Source organism: Bufo bufo, chromosome 4 (assembly GCF_905171765.1).
Source record: "Bufo bufo chromosome 4, aBufBuf1.1, whole genome shotgun sequence".
Lineage (NCBI taxonomy): Eukaryota > Metazoa > Chordata > Amphibia > Anura > Bufonidae > Bufo > Bufo bufo.
The window spans coordinates 74,519,599-74,542,302 of NC_053392.1; the positions used below are offsets into that span (position 1 = coordinate 74,519,599).

Sequence of the window (22,704 nt, forward strand, 5' to 3'; positions counted from 1 at the left end):
GATTTTGGTTATAGTGCTGCAGTATACTAAATGGTATTAAGTATCACCCCTTGTTATTAAGCAGACCTTCCCATAAATGATTTTTGTTTTGATTTTGGTTTGGCTGATAGTAAAGGAATCGAGATCCTACAGTCGCACTTGGAAACACAACCGACCCTAAATTATTTATGTAAAAAATACCAATGTGTAGAGAAGAAATAACGCTCATGGGGTTTTCCCATCTGCATCGTGCTTCTGTTCCTTTTAAAGGAAGGCGGAAAACCCATGAAGGGGCATGGTATATCATCTGTGTTATGACATGTGGGATTACATGTTCTTTACTACTAAACCATGAGCCACACAACTGCCAAACCGCCACCGATCGTCTGCAGTAAAGTAGGAAGTTGTGGACGCAGAAAGGAAATTATGCCTCGTAGTCTACTACAGCTCATGGAAAGGTCAGTGGAAAGAAATAAAAGTGTATGTTTAAATTAGAATAATTCTACCACTAATGTGGAGAAAAAAGAGAGATAAAGGCCAGAAGTCTACATCAGTAGTGTTCATTGAGCTGAGAATTCCACCTTTTCCTAGAACATAGAGGCTAATGGTGCTTTTCTGTGCATGTGGCCTTTCGACTTACAACTTGGACGATCTCGGGGATGGGTACTGGTCCTCAATGAAGAGATCTAGCTGGTGTGAGGAGACTTACAGGCGACGCTCAATGGGGCAAATGCAAATAAGCTCTCTTCCAGAAGGAAGAAAACTATCTCAAACACCCATCTTGGGGTTCCTGACCCTCGTAAATACAGAGCAGGGTAATGGTTGTCTGAAAGAGATGCCTTTGATGCAGGTACCTGGTTCTCATTCAAGAGAACCAGTTGGCGTATGGAGCATTTCTTGGAAGTCTTCATATACCAGTTGAATCTCTTCATTGAGAACAAGGACCTCCGCAGGACCAGCTGCTATGGCATCTCTTCTAACCAACCACTCATCTGTTCTGTCAAGGGGCAACAACCCTGAAACAGCTGTCAACAGATGTGTGTTTGGCGAATATGAAATAGCTTTTCATCTTCTGGAGGAAACTCAATTTGCATATTTCTTCATGGGGCATTGCCTGTAAGTAAGTCTCCATATGCAAGCTGGATCTTTCATAAAATTCTGTATCCCTCCCCCCAGTGATATGTCAAAGGCATCTCATCCAGGCATCCAATAACCTGCCCTGTTCTGACGAAGGGAAAAAATCCTGAAACAGCTGTTTTCCTCCTTCTGGACGAGAAGCTAGCTTGAAGGTCTAGAAGAATCCGGTTGACAGGACAGACCAAAAAAGATTCAATGAGACTGTACTGAGCATGCAAGATCTCTAAGATAAAATCCTGAGGATCAAAGAGAAGAAGAATAAGGCCCCTTCATAACAGCAGTTGGAGTGGTCGCCCCTCACATACTACCAATGACATCCTGTGACAGACTGTAATAGAAGGTTGCTAAACCAGAGAGTGATTCTTGTCAACTTCAGAAAGAACTACCACTGGCCGATGAACTAGAAGCATTAGGTTTGATTAAACAAGCCTAATCCTTTCTCCTCTGAGACATAAACAGTGCCAGATGTGCCTTATGTTAGAAGGTTTTCATCCAATTTATACAGAGCTCCATAGGCTTCAACAGTTGTAGTGAAGGCCAAGACTCAGCAAAATTTACTTCCTGATACTACCAAGCTCAGGGCTGCTAAGTCACCTGTTTATCATGGACATTCCCTTTAAAATCAGGTTACAAGCGTCAGCTTTCATGGACACATTAGAGTAATGATTATTTTTCATCAAAAGACAGTTTGCCAGGGATGTTCAATGCATTTGTCTGCTGTATTCTAAAGGATGAGGTCAGTTTCTATATGTGTTAAGCCTCAAAATGAAGAATCTCACTAAGGTTGTATTAAATTTGTCCTAAATCAAACAGTAGACACTAGGGTTGTCCCGATACCACTTTTTTAGGACCGAGTACAAGTACCGATACTTTTTTTCAAGTAGTCACCGATACCGAATACCGATACTTTTTTTAAATGTCATGTGACCGTTTTGGGGGATCTGTGGATGACGCACTGTCATGTGGGGGATCTGTGGATGGCACTGTTATGGGGGACCTGTGGATGGCACTGTTATGGGGGATCTGTGGATGGCACTGTTATGGGGGATCTGTGGATGGCGCTGTTATGGGGGATCTGTGGATGGCACTGTTATGGGGGATCTGTGGATGGCACTGTTATGGGGGATCTGTGGATGGTGCTGTTATGGGGGATCTGTGGATGGCACTGTTATGGGGATCTGTGGATGGCACTGTTATGGGGATCTGTGGATGGCACTGTTATGGGGGATCTGTGGATGGCACTGTTATGGGGGATCTGTGGATGGCACTGTTATGGGGATTTGTGGATGGCACTGTTATGGGGATCTGTGGATGGTACTGCTATGGGGTGGGATATCTGTGGATGGCATTGTTATGGGGTGGGGGGATCTGAGGATGGCATTGTTATTTGGTGGGGGATCTGTGGATGGTGCTGTTATAGGGGATCTGTGGATGGAACTGTTATGGGGAGGATCTGTGGATGACACTGCTATATGTCATCCACAGATCCCCCTCATAACAGTGTCCCCCAATACACCGGGCCCCGCCGCTCACCGAAGTATTTATAAACGTGAATCCTTATCCTGTTATTAAGTTGAACTAACGCTGCGCTCTCCCATGTTCCCCTGTATCCCCCTGTATCCCCACAGCACTTACTTAAGCTTCCATAGCAGGCAGAGCGGACGGCACCAGTAACGTCACTCACTGACGTTGCGCGTCTGCTCCGCCTGCTTCATTCATAAAGTGGGCGGAGCAGGCGCTCTACGTCAGTGAGTGACGTTACTGCTGCCGTCTGCTCTGCCTGCTATTGAAGCTTACAGGGGGATACAGGGGAACATGGGAGAGGGCAGCGTTAGTTCAACTTAATAACAGGATAAGGATTCACGTTTATAAATACTTTGGTGAGCGGCGGGGCCCGGTGTAAGAGTACAGTGACTGCACCGGGCCCCGCCCCTAGTTACGGACTCCAGCCCCTCCTCTCTCCCGATGCTGCATCTTTGCCGGGCCGCAAAAATATTCATTGCGGGAAAAAAAAAAAGTATTCTATTTATGTATCGGGGCGGGGTATCGGCGGCTGAGTACCGCCGAGAAAACTCGGAATCGGTCCCGATACCGATACTAGTATCGGTATCGGGACAACCCTAGTAGACACCATCGCCTTGTGTGCATGGCAATCAGAACCATAAAACACTGGGTCTCTCAGTACTATGTGTTCTGCAGGTACAGTACACCTGGACCTGCACACGATTAGAGACATAATGCACTCAGAATCACTGTGTAGTTGTCAATGCCGTAACGTAAACCATAGGTACAAAGGGTAAACAGACTCTGTACCTACTGTATGCATCATGGCTACAAACATAAAAAAAAACTTGCATGTGTTTATGTATACAGCTCCTATGCAGACCTATGTACACCAGGTGCTGCTTCATGACTGCAAGCTACCGAGAAATGCAATGTGTAATTTGACCTCACAGGAAAGGAAGAGAGGGAAGAAGGAAAGGAAGGAAGAATAGGAGAACGGAAGGAGGAAGGGAGGGAGGAAGGAAAGAAAGGAGGGAGGAAGGAAGGAAGGAAGAGAGGGAGAGCAGAGGAAGGAGGGAAAAGAGGAAGGAAAGGGGGGAGGGAGGTGGGGAAAGAGAAAGGAAGGGAAGGAAGAAATGGAGAGAGGAAGCAAGGGATGGAGAGCGGAATGGAGGAAGGGCCTTCACAGGGAACACCCACTGAGCACTGAACATGCAACTTCACAAGCAGAGAAAGCAGGTCTTGAAAATAAAAGAAGCAGCGCAGAAATCCACCAACACCATTGTGCAAGAGATACTTTATTCTTTGCATCTATGTTTTATTTTTTGTTGTTTTTTAATGTAACAGGTAACACTCTACTCACCATCAGACCCTTTGTAAGTTTTCTTGCTCTTAGATGAATTATTTGAAACCGTTTTAAACAATTCTTCATCCGGATCGACTTCATCATCAAAAAGAGCAATTGTGGACTTGGACGGTAACTTGGGATCTTCAGTTTTCTTAGCAATGGGCTTCTTCTTTACTCGTTTTTCCCTGACAAACATAACACAAAATGTTGACGTGAGATTTTTTTAATTTTGTATTCATAAGAATGTTAGAATGCAGCAAAAAACACGCATAGGGATATAGTATATAATGGAGTACAGATGTAGTAGAGTTAACACACATGCTTTATGAGACGTGTTATCTAAACTAATTGCGTTAAGCAAATACCTTCAATTGCTTTTCAATGGCTTTTGTTTCAAGATAACGCAATGAGTTAAGAAATTTGAGTTAAGAGTTTGTGTGTTACCCCTGCTGCATCGGTATACAATGTATATTCTAACATATACTGTACGAATATGCATCTAAACAGATAAAGGAGCTCCCACCTGAGGTCAGCAAAGAACAGAGAATTAGACACAGATTCAGTATTTTCCATGTAAAAAGTCATGCATACTTTAACAGCGCGTCACTAGCAGTGACGTGTCGTTCAAGCACATGTGACTGCTGAGGTCAGTTATTGGCTGCAGTGGTAATGGGACCAAGATAGTGCCGATCCAGTGGGGACTTGAAGCAGCAGGGAACAGGGCAGTGGCATAGTATCGGTGGGGCTGCAGACAATTGAGATTTTTGTATTTTTATGGGGCACACTTTCTGACTACTGGGGTTGTTGGCTCTTAGGCCAGTCAATGCTGGTAACTCTATGGCTAGACAGGGGATTTGGAGATCTGTATCAGAAGAACGCCCTAAAAAGGATTTACTATGAAATAATCAATGATGGCTGGACCTACTTAACATGCAGTGGGTACAGAGAGCAGAAAGTAGAACGCAGGATTAATGGAGGCTCTCATACTGTGGCCTTAGACTGGATTAATAAACACATTATTACTTTGCTGTCCAATCCGTAATCTGGTTTTAATTTAGTTTTTTCTAACTTTCATGGTAATGCTTGCCTCCTGCTAATTAAGAAGATTTTATGTTAAGTGGCGTGATGAAGTCGCATTGTATTGTAGTCAAACGATTTAAGACACAATTTAGTTAAAGGAGTTTTCTGAGAATCAAATATTGATAACCTACCCTCGCGACCCCCACTGAAACGCTGTTTAAAGGGGATGCTGCACTTGGATGAGTACTGTGGATTCCTCCGCATATACCAAGCAGTAGATTATACAGTGATTGAGCTTAGTATTGTGGCTCATTCCAATTCAGTTGAATGGGACTAAGCTATTCAAAGGCCAAGTGATCAATGGATGTGACGTCACTGGCTAAGGAGGAGGCTGCAGTGCCCGCAGGAATACTGCACCCACTTCCAATAGTTGATCAGGGGGTGCCGAGAGTCAAAAATCTATATTGTTTTTTTTTTCACAATTAACTTTTTCTAAATGATAAAATATCATATAAACATGATTGATGGTGGCCCAGCCATTAGGACCATCTCCTAGCTTATTCTCTATTTGTCTTCATATTTGGTGGATACGATGAGAGCTGAATAAATATTCCCTAGTCATATTCATAAAGAGTGACTAAGCACGAACATGTAGGGTTTGACTATTCCATACGAAACAACTTCTAAATTGTTGACACCATATTTAGTATTATTATTAGCCATGTTCCTAAAATACTTTCTTCTCTTGCTCCTTTATACATCTTGCCCCTTGCACAGTCAGTGCTCATTCATGCCATTTAGAGGGTTCTGGAGATGGTAACCCAAGATGTCCTACATGAAAGTGTCCCACTACAGTAATTGGTCACATCCCTTCAACCTGTGACTTGTGCATTTCCATGAGCTTATTTAAATCGGTTGTCGAGGAAGAAATGATCCTCTGTTGCTCTTGTTCTGAGGCTTACCGGGTCCCTACTTGCCTCTACTTTACTGGTCACACAGGAAATTGTCACGCTTCAGTGTGGGAGGGAACACCACACCGAGCATACGAGAGAAGGGGGGAACAGGGAATCAGGCCTGAGAACTAGGGAAGAGAAATGGACACCTCCTAGTGAAACCCTAACCAAAATCCTGACTGACTACCAATATAAACAGACCCCAGAGGTAGGTATGTTCATACACAGGAATACCTAGAGTCCTATCTAGCCCTATAGGACCCTGGTACTAATGGCAGGGACAAGACTACCTGTTCCTCCAAAAGGAAGGACGAACAGGAGTCTCCTTCAGGCCTAATACAAACAATAGGGAAATGCAACACACAGAACCCCAAAAAAAATACAAAAAGGGAAAGGAAAGACTTAGCTTCAAAGGGGCTATGGAAGCACCAGGAACTCCGCCGAGATCCACACACCTGCAATCCACAACTGAAACTGAAGCTATAAACAGCACATAAACCAAAAAGAAAAAAAGTCTCTGATACGTTGGTTGGACTCTTGGCGCTGCTGATCCTAGAGAGTGACGTGGGTCAAAGTCACCACGTAATTCACAATATTTCTTGTATAGGACCACGTTGCAAATTTTCTGGGATCCCTCTTTGGACCATAAGGCTCCTTCTTGTTAACCCGGACATGGAAAAAAGATAGATTCCACAGAAACTTCTCCCCTAATCCACACAACCTGTAGAATGCCAAGGGGTCGCAAGATAGTGAAGCACTTCCTCGTCCGTTTCAAATAAAATTCATTTATTATACTCACAAGCATCCACTTGCAAAAGGCATATCACAAAGATAAAATCACCACGCTGCCTGACCCGGGTTTTTCAATTATGCTTTGTCAGGGGCGTCTAGACTCTGGAGATGCCTGCTGAGCCAATCACTGGTTGAGGAGGGGCACCAGGCATGGTTGTCAAAACGGGATCAGGAAGAAGAGACCAGCAGGTTCCCAGTAATCATTGGGACAGGATTGGTGGAAAATTAGTGAAGATAAGCCATTTAAAATCCCCCTGTACAACCCATTTAACTGTGAAAAACATCTACTGGTGTAGCCCAGCTACTACTGAGGCCAATGTGCTTGGATACTCCAAGCTATGGAAACCAAAAGAACAATGGCCAAATGGACTTGGAATAAGACAGACAGTTCAGAGAGAGTTGGACTTCTTTTTGTAGGACATCGGTGTATGTTCAAGCTCCTGGACATCTCCATCATGTGTCCGAAACACAAAAACTGAGAATGTTAAATATTATTTAAAGTGTAATTGTCACTTTTTTATTTGCTAGTTTATTAGAGCTAGGCTTGTATACCTGAGTTAGTCTGTCAATGATTGGCAAAAGATCTGTAATTACCTTATAATAACAGCTTTCATTCATGTCCCCTGTCCCTTTCCACTGTTACCTTAAAAGACCGTTGCTATGGCTTGTCTGTCTTCCCTTTAGTGTAAACATAAGACAGAGGGACGGTCCTCCACACTCCATGCCTGCATTAGGCTTGAGAGTGAGGAGGCGTGTCTCTCAGTAATCCAATCTGATTGGCTGGCAGGAAGCTGCTGGCTACAGCAAATGTGTATTTGAAGTAAGGGAAGGCAGTTTTGGCCTCAGAGAACTGGCAAAGGATCCATCTTCAAAAGATCCTCATATTTTAGAGGTTAAAACAGCCGTACCTAAGGGAAAAGCTCAAGGAAAACAGTGGTATGTGAAGAAACTAAAGATTGTTTTATGCATAATGCTGCAGCAGCAGTAACATATCCTAAAATTGATTTTTTGATGAAAACAAGACAGTTACACTTTAACCTATAAAAAGGTCTTGGCTTTATCCTTTGCATTCCACAGAGCCTCCTTGGGAGGCCAATTGTGACTGACACGATGAGTAGCGTGATTGCTTTTATTGTACGCTGAGCAGAGAACGATATACAAGATAGAAGACCATTCTTTGTTGTGGAAGTTAAATGACCTGGTTAAATGCTTTCAAGTGCTAGAACTCAATAGTAAACTTTAGTTAAGAACTTTTCCTGCAAAGGAACAAGATGTCCTAATTATATGTTTGCATATCTTAGCAACTGGGAAAAGTGCTTGTCAGATGATCGCTGCAGAGGAGCCTGGAAGCATAACAAATTCTGAGAGTAAAGTCTGCACCTTGGGTTGTTTAGACGTGAGCCCGATCCCTCATCGAACACACACACACACTTGGACAGATTATATGAACTTTTCAATATATTCAGGCTGAGACTTCTTTAGTGCATCCATTGTCATTATCCAAAGTGTCTTCTACTTCTTGGCAGCTAGCTTGAAAGTAGATGCTGAATGCTGCCACTAAATCCCAGGTGATGTAAAGGACAACTTAAAGCCGATGTTCACTTACTTTTCATACATAGCTGGTGGGCCTCAACATCGCACATTTGTAATTTACTTTTCATGCGTTTTTGAGCTGTTATTTCCTGGAGCACCTGAAAAGCTGAATGAAAATGTCTGTGTAGTGTGGATCGCCCCTTACCTGTCTTCTAAAATTTATGAGGGGGCTGTCCAGACTACACAGCTAGGAAGCAATCAATTTTTCCATTTTTCAATTCAAATGTTGCAGGAGAAAAAAAACTCCTGCAAAAGTGTTTCTTTTTAGGCTAGTTCTGAAAATTATTATTTTTAAAGTAAAACTATAATTTAGAAGAGATTGTATGTGTATGTTAATCTCATTTTGTTGGAACAGCTTCCTGAGGATAAGACGATCACAGGTTGTGCCACTGCTAGACCTCTTCTCAGGAGAAGTTACTCACCCATCCATGCTCCAGCACCACACTAACAGCGCCAACCTCCTCTCTTGCCCAGAAGCTTCATGCCAGCTGTCATTCACAGTGGCATCGAGTTGCCAGGGCAACTGAAGTTAAATGATGTCACCAGGTAAGCTATTCTGGATCTGCGGATACAGGCATTTTCCTTGCAGGTTTTATCATGTAGCATTTGCCATTTTCTAGCTATAATACTTTGGTTGCTGAACACAGCTTGACTACTGACTTTCTTCTTGTGTTCTTCCTCGGTCTCTCATTTGATGCTTGTTCTACACGGTTTTGACCTTGGCTTTGTTCTGGACCATGTTCTTTCTTCATTTCTGACTACCTGACTCTTGGTTGGTTCTTGATGACATTTATGATTCTTCTAGGCTACCACTGCTGGGCTGAGACTACTTTGGGAGCTAAAACCCATGGATCCCTTGCAGTGAAATCCATCTCCCTGTATAGTGGTTAAAGAGTGAAGAATCCTTTTAGACTCCATATCACGGTTTAGCCAATGGAAATTAGACTACAGCTTATAGCTTTGATGGCTAACCTCCAGCACTCCAGCTGTGGCAAAAATACAACTCCCAAGATGCATACTTGCTTGGCTGTTCTCAAAACTCTATAGAAAATAATTTAGCATGCTGGGAGTCGTAGTTTCACCACAGCTGGAGTGCCAGAGGTTAACCATCACTGGCCTAGCAGGTCTACTACCTTCTATTAGCATAGCAGGCGGGTCCTGAATGAGAGACAACACATCCTCCATTAAAGTGGTTGTCTCTGCAAGGTTAAGACATATAGACATCATAGATTGGTATCTTGGGTAACCCACAAAGGCTCTCAATTAAAGGGGATGTGATACAGAACCTTTGATTAAAAATAAAAAAAACTGTATCTAGAAAACCCATTTTTATGTCTATTACTACATATGGACATCATAGTCGGGATCTCAGATACCTGAGTGCCATGACAGCTTACATGTTAAAGGGTTGCCTGTAATTGTCACGGTCATATTGTTGTTTGACCGTGACGCGGTTGCCGTGCAAACTGGTTGCCAGTGGCAACGTGTTGTTGTTGGTTTGCACGTGCATTTCCCGATTTAAGGTGTGTCTCCCTGTGGTTTGGTGAGCGAGGGGTTTATCCTCTAGCTAGTGGGGATTTAGGTGTGTCCTGGGTGTGGCCACTAGCTTGACTTTATCTGTGGCTTCCTGGCTGGGGGCTGTGGTACTCCAGCCTTGTTTGGTGTTGGAGCTCTGCTCCTTTCCTGGGTGTACTTGCCCAGTCCTTGAGGGCCACCTTGTTGGACATAAATTGTCTTCCTTTTGTATGCTCCTTATACCCTACCTCACTTGTTGCATGTTAGGTGTGGGTTTATGTTCAGGGTGTGTTGTACGTCATGATTGTGGTTACATGTCTGGGCTGTTGTTGGTGTTTGTCCCTGCATGTATGGTAGACGTTTTCCCTGTGTGTTGCATCCTCCGGAAGGGGGTTGGTTTCCCGGAGGGGTGAACCACTAGCCAGTATGCAGCGCTGCCTGGGGCTGCCATGCACATTGCGGCATGGGGGTCCTGGCGGAGCCTGGTGTGCTGGATACCTGTGTGAGTTGCTGGTACGGCGTCCTGTTTGGTGTTAGGGCTCCTGTACGTATGCACGGGTTCCAGTCGTGGAGACTTCGGCAGGTAAGTGTGTGGTCTTGTGTTCTTACCTGCCAACCCTCTTGCTGTGTATGGTCTCTTCTTTTCCCTGCTATTAGGTCTTTAGAGACTCTTGTTCTTCCGTGTCTTGGATGAACAGGACGTATCCCCCCTGCTCCTATCTGAGGGATTATCAGGGCGCCTCAGGGTCTCGGGTTTCCAGGGTATGAGTCGTCCTACCATCTGGGTCTGCTCATACGGTTAGGAGTTAGGGAGAGGATTAGGGACGCTATAGGAGGTGACCTGCTTCCCCTTTCCTGGCTTCTTGGCCTAGCTGCTATCAGTTATCATTGACATTGTACGGTGGGGGGTTTTCCCCACTCCCCACCGTGACAGTAATGAGTTAACTCCTCAACTGGGTTTTCTGTGATTACTATGATTTGTAACATATGCAAATTTTTTTTATTTATTTGAACCTGAGCCATTTTCACCATGTAAACCAAACCCTTTTGGTTGGTTTCCATCCTGTACGTAACACTTTCTGTTCCTGTATCCAACCAAACCATGATGCACTTCTCCTTGGCCACAGCGCCAGCACCGCCCTAACAACACCCAGCTTGTTTACAGCTCCTCCCACGCAGCTAGTAACATAGACACTTCCCTATCACTGCCCCTAACACCCAACTAGTTTATAGCTCCTCACACCAGCTAGTTACATAGACACTCCCCTATCACTGCCCCTAACAACGCCCAGCTAGTTTATAACTCCTCCCACCAGCTAGTTACATAGACACTTCCCTATCACTGCCCCTAACACCCAACTAGTTTATAGCTCCTCCCAAAAAGGTAGTTACATAGACACTCCCCTATCATCGCCCCCAACAACACCCAGCTAGTTTATAGCTCCTCCCACCAGCTAGTTACAGAGACACTTCCCTATCACTGTCCCTAACAATATCCCGCTAGTTTATAGCTGCTCCCACCTGGCAACTTACATAGACACTCCCCTATCACCGCCCCTAACAACCAGCTAATTTATAGCTCCTCCCACCAAGCTAGTAACAGACACTCCCCTATCATGGCCCCGCCCATGGACATTACTTCACAGGGAATAAGAATGAGCTGCATGGACATGGTCATGTGACCATAGCCCAGAATGAGAGTTAAGAGCAATAGGTAAAAGAAATACATTACAAAATTACAGCTACCTTCATAAATGAGTATTTTAAAGAATGTTGATGCAACCTGGAAAACCCCTTTAAGGCACTAATCCACCTTCATATGCAACAACTGAGAATAAAAATAAAATAAAGGAAGCATAACAGATACACAGGAAAAGTAAAGGGATGGCACTCTGCTCATAGGTAGTGCATGGAAAAGAGTATTTATTAATAATAAATGGCTGGTAAATGCCAGCTGTTGACAATGGATACAAGTATAAAAGTTGTCTGAATGAATAAGACCTAGGTATAAAATAGCGTACTCCTAGAAGTATAAAATGTAGACAATGTATAACAGTGCACAAATTATAGACAATAATACATAAAACGTAGATTGCTGGCATAAACCAATATGGCTGGTCTATGTCAGCTGGATGGTATATAGATAATAATAAATCATGGGTCTAAAATGGCGTACTCCTTAGAAGTATAAAATATAGACAATAAAATATCAATGTACAAAATATAGACAATATGATATCAATGCATAAGAAGTAGATAGCAATAAATAAGGTGATGGTAATATAAAAAGTCAGATAGTAATATGAAAGTCAAGTAAACCTGTTGGAGGTAGGTGCAGGTATCAAGTCCGCTGGTGTCATAGAAAGGACAAATATAGGTAAGAAGTGGGGACACCCCTTTTGGGGGGAAATGGTATTGTTCAATTAGATCTGCCCACTTTGTTTTAGATGGATAGGGTATTTTACCTCCGATTGGTAGTTATTTGTTTCCACAGTTAGCCAACAGTAGTGTTATGATAAAGTGCTGCTGTTTTAGCAGGTACGTTACCCTCCTGTAGATCAGAGGTAGGTTGGTGAGCGGCTCCTGGCAGGCGGGTGGCGTCCACGTGTGTTCTTCCCGCTCAGAGTCACTGTTCCTGCTTACGGAGCTGTATGCTCAGCCTGTCTGCTGCTGTGGCCGGTCGTCACTTCCGGTGACGTCACTTGCGCTCGCTGGCTCTCCCGCTCAATTCTCATCGGCGTTACACGTGTTGTCCGATGGCGGGAATAAGAGGCTGCGGCTTTTTTCAAAAGTTAAAAGATGCTCCGGAGCTCTTAAAGTTTTAGGATTCTTTTAGTTTTAGCTAGCTTGGTATGAGTATGGCTACCTCAAATTACCCCATACGCGTTTCGGAGCTTACTGCTCCTTCATCAGTGGGAATGGGTAGCCTATTTTCTTTGTCCTATATATATGGTCCTGATTGGATCCAATTGAGGTTCTGGGGGCGTGGTTATAGACCTTGATTATTGGTGTTTGGTAACACTTGTCCTGGACTTGCAGGTAGAATGGATAGGGTTCAGATGGAACAATGTGATGGATATGAAGAGACAGACAAGATACGGCCATATTGTGTCTCAATATGTGATTCATGACATTTGTGATTTAAAAATAGGAATAAAACCAGATTAAAATACATAAAATCTATATATCTCTGTATGCATCTGTACACTTTCATATAAATGTGGATATACATATATATATATATATATATATATATATATATCTCATCAGCTTATAGATGAGTACATACATTATATTGGGAAAGTAAATGTAAAAATGAAAAAAATATATATAGATATAAAAACTCCAGATTGGGGATATTATCGACAATGTTGGATATATTATAAATTTGAGTGAATTGTACTGGAGATGGATTCCCAAATATTATAGTTTCCTAGTTCCATAAAATATATATAGAAAGAGGGGGATTGGGGATCCAGGTGTTCTTTAATTGGATAGTTGTTGTTTTTATTAGGAGGACCTCTGCCTGTACTGTGGTGTGTAAGTGTATCTGAGTTATCACTTCAAATTAGGAGAGGGTGTTGATAGGAGGAAAGTAGTGGAAAGTGGAATGAGGGGGAGGAACAGGTTGAATATCAAAAACACTGGCTCCTGTGCACAATGGACGTAAATTCACTCTACACCATCATTGATCACAATCACGGTACCGCTGCCCTGAGAGAACAATTGAATCACTATCAAACTTTACACATAGATCAGATCAACTTCTTAGTAGAGAGTGTACTCTTTATCCTCACTCATAACTATTTTATGTTTGACTCAGTGTTCTACTTACAACAACGCGGCACCGCCATGGGTACCAGGTTCGCCCCCAGCTATGCTAATATCTTCATGGCCCAGTGGGAACACGATTTCATCACACCACTGCTGGGGACGAGCCTGGTACTATGGCGGAGATACATAGATGACATAATTTTCATCTGGAGCGACACTAGGGACAAACTAAATGAATTTTTGGAGGACATTAACACAAACGACAGGAATATTACACTTACCACGAACATAAGTGAGACACAAGTAGAATTCCTCGACCTATTGATCCAAACAACAGATAACAAACTACACTGCAGTACGTATCAAAAGCCAGTGATGAAGAACAACTTTATACTACATTCAAGTTGTCACCTTCCTAGCTGGCTACTTAATATTCCGACAAGTCAATTTAGAAGACTAAAGAGGAATTGTACACTAGATAGCCAGTTCGAAATAGAAGCAGAAAGTTTGAAGACGAAATTCCTAGTCAAAAATTACCCAAAGACAATAATAGATAGATCACTAGACAGAGTAAGGTCAATGGACAGAACAACATTCTTTGACCAAACCACAACAAACACGACTACAAAAGAAGAAACTCCGCGAATTATCCTACCATACAATGCCCACTACAAGAAACTAGAAACGAGCATCCAGAAACATTGGCACCATATCCTGAGAGACAAAGTCATCGGTCAACTATTACCAGACAAACCGCAGATCACATATACTAGAGCCCCAAATCTCGGTCTTAAAGTAGCACCAACAATAAAAATGACTACAACTAAACCCAACCCAAGTTGGTTAACATTGCAAGGTTTCTTCAGATGCGGAAAATGCTACAGTTGCAAGATCACAAACTTCCCGAAAAAGACGACCACAGTAAAGGCAACCAGTAGCACAAATATACACCAGATTCGGGAACATCTTTCTTGCCACTCCAGTAATGTGATCTATGTCCTGCAATGTCCCTGTTCCAAGCAATACATTGGACGCACAAAAAGACTTCTCAAAACAAGAATAGCAGAGCACATATCAAATATTAAAAAAGGTTACGAACTGCACTCTGTCTCTAGACATTACAAAGAAAAACATAATTGTGACCCATCATCACTCACTTATGCAGCTTTAATAAAAATTACACGCCAATGGAGAGGCGGCAACCACATAGCGGCAATGTCCAGATCAGAGTCTAGAAAAATATTTGAGTTCAATACAATGATTCCAAAAGGACTCAACGCGGAGATGGAAATATTTGGTTTTCTATGAATAAGAACCTATACCACAGATAGACTATATGGGTGGGGTGCCCCCCCCTGGGATCAGGAGTCGTAGTCAGGCTGTCTACCAGCATTCCGACCCCTCCTCCCGGGTGGGCCCCTCCCCCTCATTCCACTTTCCACTACTTTCCTCCTATCAACACCCTCTCCTAATTTGAAGTGATAACTCAGATACACTTACACACCACAATACAGGCAGAGGTCCTCCTAATAAAAACAACAACTATCCAATTAAAGAACACCTGGATCCCCAATCCCCCTCTTTCTATATATATTTTATGGAACTAGGAAACTATAATATTTTGGGAATCCATCTCCAGTACAATTCACTCAAATTTATAATATATCCAACATTGTCGATAATATCCCCAATCTGGAGTTTTTATATCTATATATTTTTTTTTCATTTTTACATTTACTTTCCCAATATAATGTATGTACTCCTCTATAAGCTGATGATATATATATATATATGTATATCCACATTTATATGAAAGTGTACAGATGCATACAGAGATATATAGATTTTATGTATTTTAATCTGGTTTTATTCCTATTTTTAAATCACAAATGTCATGAATCACATATTGAGACACAATATGGCCGTATCTTGTCTGTCTCTTCATATCCATCACATTGTTCCATCTGAACCCTATCCATTCTACCTGCAAGTCCAGGACAAGTGTTACCAAACACCGATAATCAAGGTCTATAACCACGCCCCCAGAACCTCAATTGGATCCAATCAGGACCATATATATAGGACAAAGAAAATAGGCTACCCATTCCCACTGATGAAGGAGCAGTAAGCTCCGAAACGCGTATGGGGTAATTTGAGGTAGCCATACTCATACCAAGCTAGCTAAAACTAAAAGGATCCTAAAACTTTAAGAGCTCCGGAGCATCTTTTAATTTTTGAAAAAAGCCGCAGCCTCTTATTCCCGCCATCGGACAACACGTGTAACGCCGATGAGAATTGAGCGGGAGAGCCAGCGAGCGCAAGTGACGTCACCGGAAGTGACGACCGGCCACAGCAGCAGACAGGCTGAGCATACAGCTCCGTAAGCAGGAACAGTGACTCTGAGCGGGAAGAACACACGTGGACGCCACCCGCCTGCCAGGAGCCGCTCACCAACCTACCTCTGATCTACAGGAGGGTAACGTACCTGCTAAAACAGCAGCACTTTATCATAACACTACTGTTGGCTAACTGTGGAAACAAATAACTACCAATCGGAGGTAAAATACCCTATCCATCTAAAACAAAGTGGGCAGATCTAATTGAACAATACCATTTCCCCCCAAAAAGGGGTGTCCCCACTTCTTACCTATATTTGTCCTTTCTATGACACCAGCGGACTTGATACCTGCACCTACCTCCAACAGGTTTACTTGACTTTCATATTACCATCTGACTTTTTATATTACCATCACCTTATTTATTGCTATCTACTTCTTATGCATTGATATCATATTGTCTATATTTTGTACATTGATATTTTATTGTCTATATTTTATACTTCTAAGGAGTACGCCATTTTAGACCCATGATTTATTATTATCTATATACCATCCAGCTGACATAGACCAGCCATATTGGTTTATGCCAGCAATCTACGTTTTATGTATTATTGTCTATAATTTGTGCACTGTTATACATTGTCTACATTTTATACTTCTAGGAGTACGCTATTTTATACCTAGGTCTTATTCATTCAGACAACTTTTATACTTGTATCCATTGTCAACAGCTGGCATTTACCAGCCATTTATTATTAATAAATACTCTTTTCCATGCACTACCTATGAGCAGAGTGCCATCCCTTTACTTTTCCTATACTCCTCACACACAAGCGTTGGGTACGCTCTGTTTGGATAGAGCACCTTATTCCATTTTTTGGGCTTTAGTGAGCCGCCTTATATTTATACTTGTAGCACTTTCATAACAGATACACGTTCCCACCGTGTTGTCCACCACCACCACCATATGTAATGTCACAAGTATTAGGAAGCACATGTCTGGCCTAGGGAGAGTAAAATGGCAGCCTGCAGAATGACCATAATTGTGGATAGTAGTTCTTTTCCACACGTTTAAATTATGGTATTGGAGGACAGACAGAGACAGAAGGGGGGAGGGGGTTACCAATGGGGACTCTTTGATCCCTTGCTGGATTTTATCTTTAATTAAACACACATTTCTTATTAGTGCAGACATCTATCGATCGCTTATTTCTTAAGTTTATACATTATTGTATTCTGTTTATTTTACATCCTGACCCAATAAGGGATTGCATTATTTTTTGGATTTACCCTTATTATTTGTCTATATTAATCTCAGAAGTCATCATCTTATCATGGCCACTAATCCGTAGTATTATACTTGGATTATCTGTGCTTTATCCTTGTTATATACTTTGATACAGATGGCGTGTGTTATTCTATCCAGCATCTTGCCGTTCTATTTTTTTGTGCGTTACATTTTTGCAACTCGAACACATCTAGTAATGTTTGCTCTGCTATTGTTTTCAGCATCTTTGGAAATTTCTAACCCTTTGTGCGAGCCAGAAAACGTGCGCCAAGAAATCACAATGAGGGACCCCTAGGAACATGAGTACAGTACAATACACGAATATGAACACGAGTACAGTACAAATAAAAATGGTTATGTACTGTACCCATCCGAACGATTCCAACAGCACAGCCAGACACATGCAAACTGTTAGTGGTTATATCTTCCACATGCTTGCTTTTATGAAGGCCATGGTCTTCATGCCCTGGCTCAACCTAAACAAGGTAGAAAAATAGAAGACTTTCTACCGACAGATACGTATGGCGTTTAACCTTTCCTTAAAATATGAAATCCGCTCGGGAACTTGGCAGCGACTTATAAACATCCCATGGATTCCGAACTGGAAACGTTTTCTATTTATGACAGCGTTAGGTTTGTTCCATAAATGTTTCTTCGCATCCAAATTTAGAAGACAAGCTGGTAAAAAGACCATAAGCTTGGTCAGAGAATGATCTTCTCATGACCTAGTTCACATATACAATATGGTTGTGGTTTTTTGGTTGTACTGCTCTCAGGGAACCTGTCATCACAGCATTCAACGTATGTTGACCAGTACACCTCGTTTTACTGCGCATGCATCGGATGATGCTGTCAGTAGTACCCAGTCTGTGGGATATCAATGAAGCCTGAACGGGTTTCAGACAGTGTGACTTCAGGAGAGCGGCGCCACTTCTTATGCATTATGCTGAATCTCTCAGAATGTTGTTGCCATTCTGGTTGGTAGTGGTATGGAGGCCCAAATCCTCATGAGAGGTTCCTTTGAATTGGCCTTAAGTATGACAATTTTGTCAGTGCCTACCATTTGGACTTGGAATGGTCCTCAAATGTCTCTCATTTGAAGGGGGAGAAATTAAGCAGGGAATACACAAAAGAGAACTTCTCATTGGGTCAGCAGCTATCTCTCCAGATTCTCCCTTACATACAGTATGCATGCTTGGCTGAACATACATACAGGGGCATAGCTAAAGACTCGTGGGCCCTGGTGCAAGAGTTCAGCTTGGGTCCCCCTTCCCTCAGTGCTTTGTGGCCAGGGGCAGGGAAGCTGATCCTTACCTTCCCCAACACTGGCTGTCAGGAGAGAGTCAGATGCCCCCATATACGAAATCAGCAGGTTAGGCCAACACAGATCTAGTATGAATGGCCAGCACTAGACAGGTTCAATCTTAACAAGCCCAATTAGTTGCTTCCCATGAGGATTAGCAGAAATAAGACACTTATTCATCTGTTCCTGTTGAAATTAGGCACCTAGGTTCTGCCAATCTGAGCGGCATGTATATGGAGAAGACAGTTGGAGGCCAGTTGTGGCCATGGAAGAATTTCCCTCCAAATAACACTCTCTTGTCATGGGCATGCCACAAAGATCTATAGGACACTACCATTAGCATGGTGGAACCATAACTTCCCTTTTGGGGTGGGCACTATGTTGCTGAGATGGGTGCTGCTTTACTGAGGTGGGCACTAATTGACTGAGATGGGTGCTGCTTCACTGAGGTGGGCACTGTATCACTGAGATGGGTGCTGCTTCACTGAGGTGGGCACTGTGTCACTGAGGTGGGCACTAAGTCACTGAAATGGGTGCTGCTTCACTGAGGTGGGCACTGTGTCACTGAGATGGGCACAGATTCATTTAACTTTTCTTATGTTTTTTTTAAATATATTAAAACATAGTAAAATATCAAACTTAAGAACAACAAGTCTTAATAGATCAGACCCTCCTGTTCTATATTGAAAAAGTCTAGCCACACTGGAAAATGGTTATGACCAACTTTCTTTCCTGAAAGATGTATATCAGGGCTTTCTTTTGGGTGTAGTTGATATTATATAATATTACTCACATCCTTTAGGGAAAGTCTCTTTGTGAAGGAACATCAAAAACAATGGAGCAGTGGTGGGCTTTTTCCTTACACACTTATGCTGTTAAAAAAAAATCAGGATCACAGAGTGAGTCAGTGGCGTAACTACCGGGGAAGCAGGGGAAGCGACTTCTTCGGGGCCCGGGCTGACAGGGGGCCCGGCACCCGGCCCCCGACAGCGTGTCCTGTCTATCCCTGCAGAGCTGACAGGCTGAGGCACATGCTCTGAGCTACGAGACCCTTGTATTTAAATCTCATTTAATTCGAACTCTTGACCTTTCACATCAGAGGCATGGCATTTACCCACACAGCTATGACAGCTGTATTACCAGTTAAAAAAAAAAAAAAAGACTTCTACTGTAGGTAACTTTAATACCTAGTGTACATACACATGACAGCTGCCCCAGCACACTGTGTATGGATGTAGCAGAGCTGGGTGTGTTGGGGCAACTGTCATGTGTATGGTTGTACACTAGGTATCAAAGTTATCTACAGTAGAAGTCTTATATTTTTTTTTTTCAAGTAACTAGCTGTACAGCTGTCATAGCTGTGTGGTTAGGTACTTTGCCTCTGATACAGAAGGTCATGGGTACGAATCCCATCTTAAACTTTTCTGAAAGACAGGCTAAATAGGAACACGAGCACCAAATCTTCAACACTAGAGGCTGCTGGGAACACAGGAAGAGGCCTGCATCGCATCGCTGACATGGAGGTAAGTAGAAAAGTTTTTTGTTTTTTTTAAATACCAGACTGTTACTTTACTGCCACGGGGGAGGAGGGGGGGGGGGCTATTGGCGCCATGATACTGGCACATGGAGGGGGGAGGAGAGAGGATCTTTATACTGGCACATTAGGGGGCAGGGGGAGAGGATGGCACTATGATACTGGCACATGGAGGGGGGGAGGAGAGGGGCACTTGATACTGGCACATTAGGGGGCAGGGGGAGAGGATGGCACTATGATATTGGCACATGGGGGGGAGAGAGGCACTTGATACTGGCACATTAGGGGGCGAGGATCGCACTATGATACTGGCACATGGAGGGGGGAGGAGAAAGGGACTTGATACTGGCACATTAGGGGGCAGGGGGAGAGGATGGCACTATGATATTGGCACATGGGGGGGGGGGGGGGCAAGAAATGGACAAATCATGAGGGGCAGAAATGTTAAATTTGCCCAAATGTAGTTTCGCTACCGGCCCTGGATAGGTGTATAGTGTGAATCCAGCACAGTAGTGTGTGTGGTGTATGTAGCAGAGCTGTATGCGACACAGGGATGTATAATGTGCACAGCAGAGCTGTGTATGTAAAATGTGCAACACAGTGATATATAATGTGCCACTCAGAGCTGTGTATGTAAAATGTGCAACACAGTGATATATAATGTGCCACTCAGAGCTGTGTGTGTAGCAGAGCTGTGTATGTAAAATGTGCAACACAGTGATATATAATGTGCCACTCAGAGCTGTGTGTGTAGTAGAGCTGTGTATGTAAAATGTGTAACACAGTGATATATAATGTGCCACGCAGAGCTCTGTATGTACAATGTGTAACACAGTGATATATAATGTGCCACTCAGAGCTGTGTATGTAAAATGTGCAACACAGTGATATATAATGTGCCACGCAGAGCTGTGTGTGTAGCTGAGCTGTGTATGTAAAATGTGTAACATAGTGATATATAATGTGCCACTCAGAGCTGTGTGTGTAGTAGAGCTGTGTATGCAAAATGTGTAACACAGTGATATATAATGTGCCACTCAGAGCTGTGTGTGTAGTAGAGCTGTGTATGTAAAATGTGCAACACAGTGATATACACTCACCTAAAGAATTATTAGGAACACCATACTAATACGGTGTTGGACCCCCTTTTGCCTTCAGAACTGCCTTAATTCTACGTGGCATTGATTCAACAAGGTGCTGATATCATTCTTTAGAAATGTTGACCCATATTGATAGGATAGCATCTTGCAGTTGATGGAGATTTGAGGGCTGCACATCCAGGGCACGAAGCTCCCGTTCCACCACATCCCAAAGATGCTCTATTGGGTTGAGATCTGGTGACTGTGGGGGCCATTTTAGTACAGTGAACTCATTGTCATGTTCAAGAAACCAATTTGAAATGATTTGAGCTTTGTGACATGGTGCATTATCCTGCTGGAAGTAGCCATCAGAGGATGGATACATGTTCTCATTCTGTTTACGCCAAATTCGGACTCTACCATTTGAATGTCTCAACAGAAATCGAGACTCATCAGACCAGGCAACATTTTTCCAGTCTTCAACAGTCCAATTTTGGTGAGCTCGTGCAAATTGTAGCCTCTTTTTCCTATTTGTAGTGGAGATGAGTGGTACCCGGTGGGGTCTTCTGCTGTTGTAGCCCATCCGCCTCAAGGTTGTGCGTGTTGTGGCTTCACAAATGCTTTGCTGCATACCTTGGTTGTAACGAGTGGTTATTTCAGTCAACGTTGCTCTTCTATCAGCTTGAATCAGTCGGCCCATTCTCCTCTGACCTCTAGCATCCACAAGGCATTTTTGCCCACAGGACTGCCGCATACTGGATGTTTTTCCCTTTTCACACCATTCTTTGTAAACCCTAGAAATGGTTGTGCGTGAAAATCCCAGTAGCTGAGCAGATTGTGAAATACTCAGACCGGCCCGTCTGGCACCAACAACCATGCCACGCTCAAAATTGCTTAAATCACCTTTCTTTCCCATTCTGACATTCAGTTTGGAGTTCAGGAGATTGTCTTGACCAGGACCACCCCCCTAAATGCATTGAAGCAACTGCCATGTGATTGGTTGACTAGATAATTGCATTAATGAGAAATAGAACAGGTGTTCCTAATAATTCTTTAGGTGAGTGTATAATGTGCCACTCAGAGCTGTGTATGTAAAATGTGCAAAAACCCTGATGCTCTCAAAAAGAGCAAGCAATATAAAACATTGTAGTTTGATACCTTTTACCCCTTAAAGACCGGGCCCATTTTCATTTTTACATTAGCCATAACCTTTTTATTTTTCCATTCACATAGTCATATGAGGGCTTTTTTTGTGTGGGACAAGATGCATTTTTTAAATGTCGCCACTTAATTTACCATGTCTTGTATCAGAAAGCAGGAAAAAAATTAATTCTTTGTGGGTTAAAAAAAATAAAACAAAAAACACACACAATTCCGCCAAGGTTTTTGAGGTTTTGACATCACGGCGTTCACTAAAAATGACGTCTTTATTCTGCGGCTCAATACGATACAAAACTTGCATAGTTTTTATTTGGTTTAATTACTTTAAAAAATTACTTTTCTATATTTCGGTCTATGTGAGGGCTTGTTTTTGTGTAACGATCAGT

At 42.8% G+C, this 22,704-nt stretch overlaps 1 protein-coding gene across 1 annotated transcript in view; it reads right to left on the bottom strand.

Annotated features, from left to right (window-relative positions):
* Positions 1–22,704, bottom strand: part of HS1BP3 (HCLS1 binding protein 3) — a 120,571-nt gene that overhangs the window by 15,679 nt on the left and 82,188 nt on the right. The window contains exon 5 of the mRNA XM_040427382.1: positions 3,983–4,152. Coding sequence (XP_040283316.1) covers positions 3,983–4,152 — 170 coding nt within the window. The remainder of the gene's footprint in view (positions 1–3,982; positions 4,153–22,704) is intronic.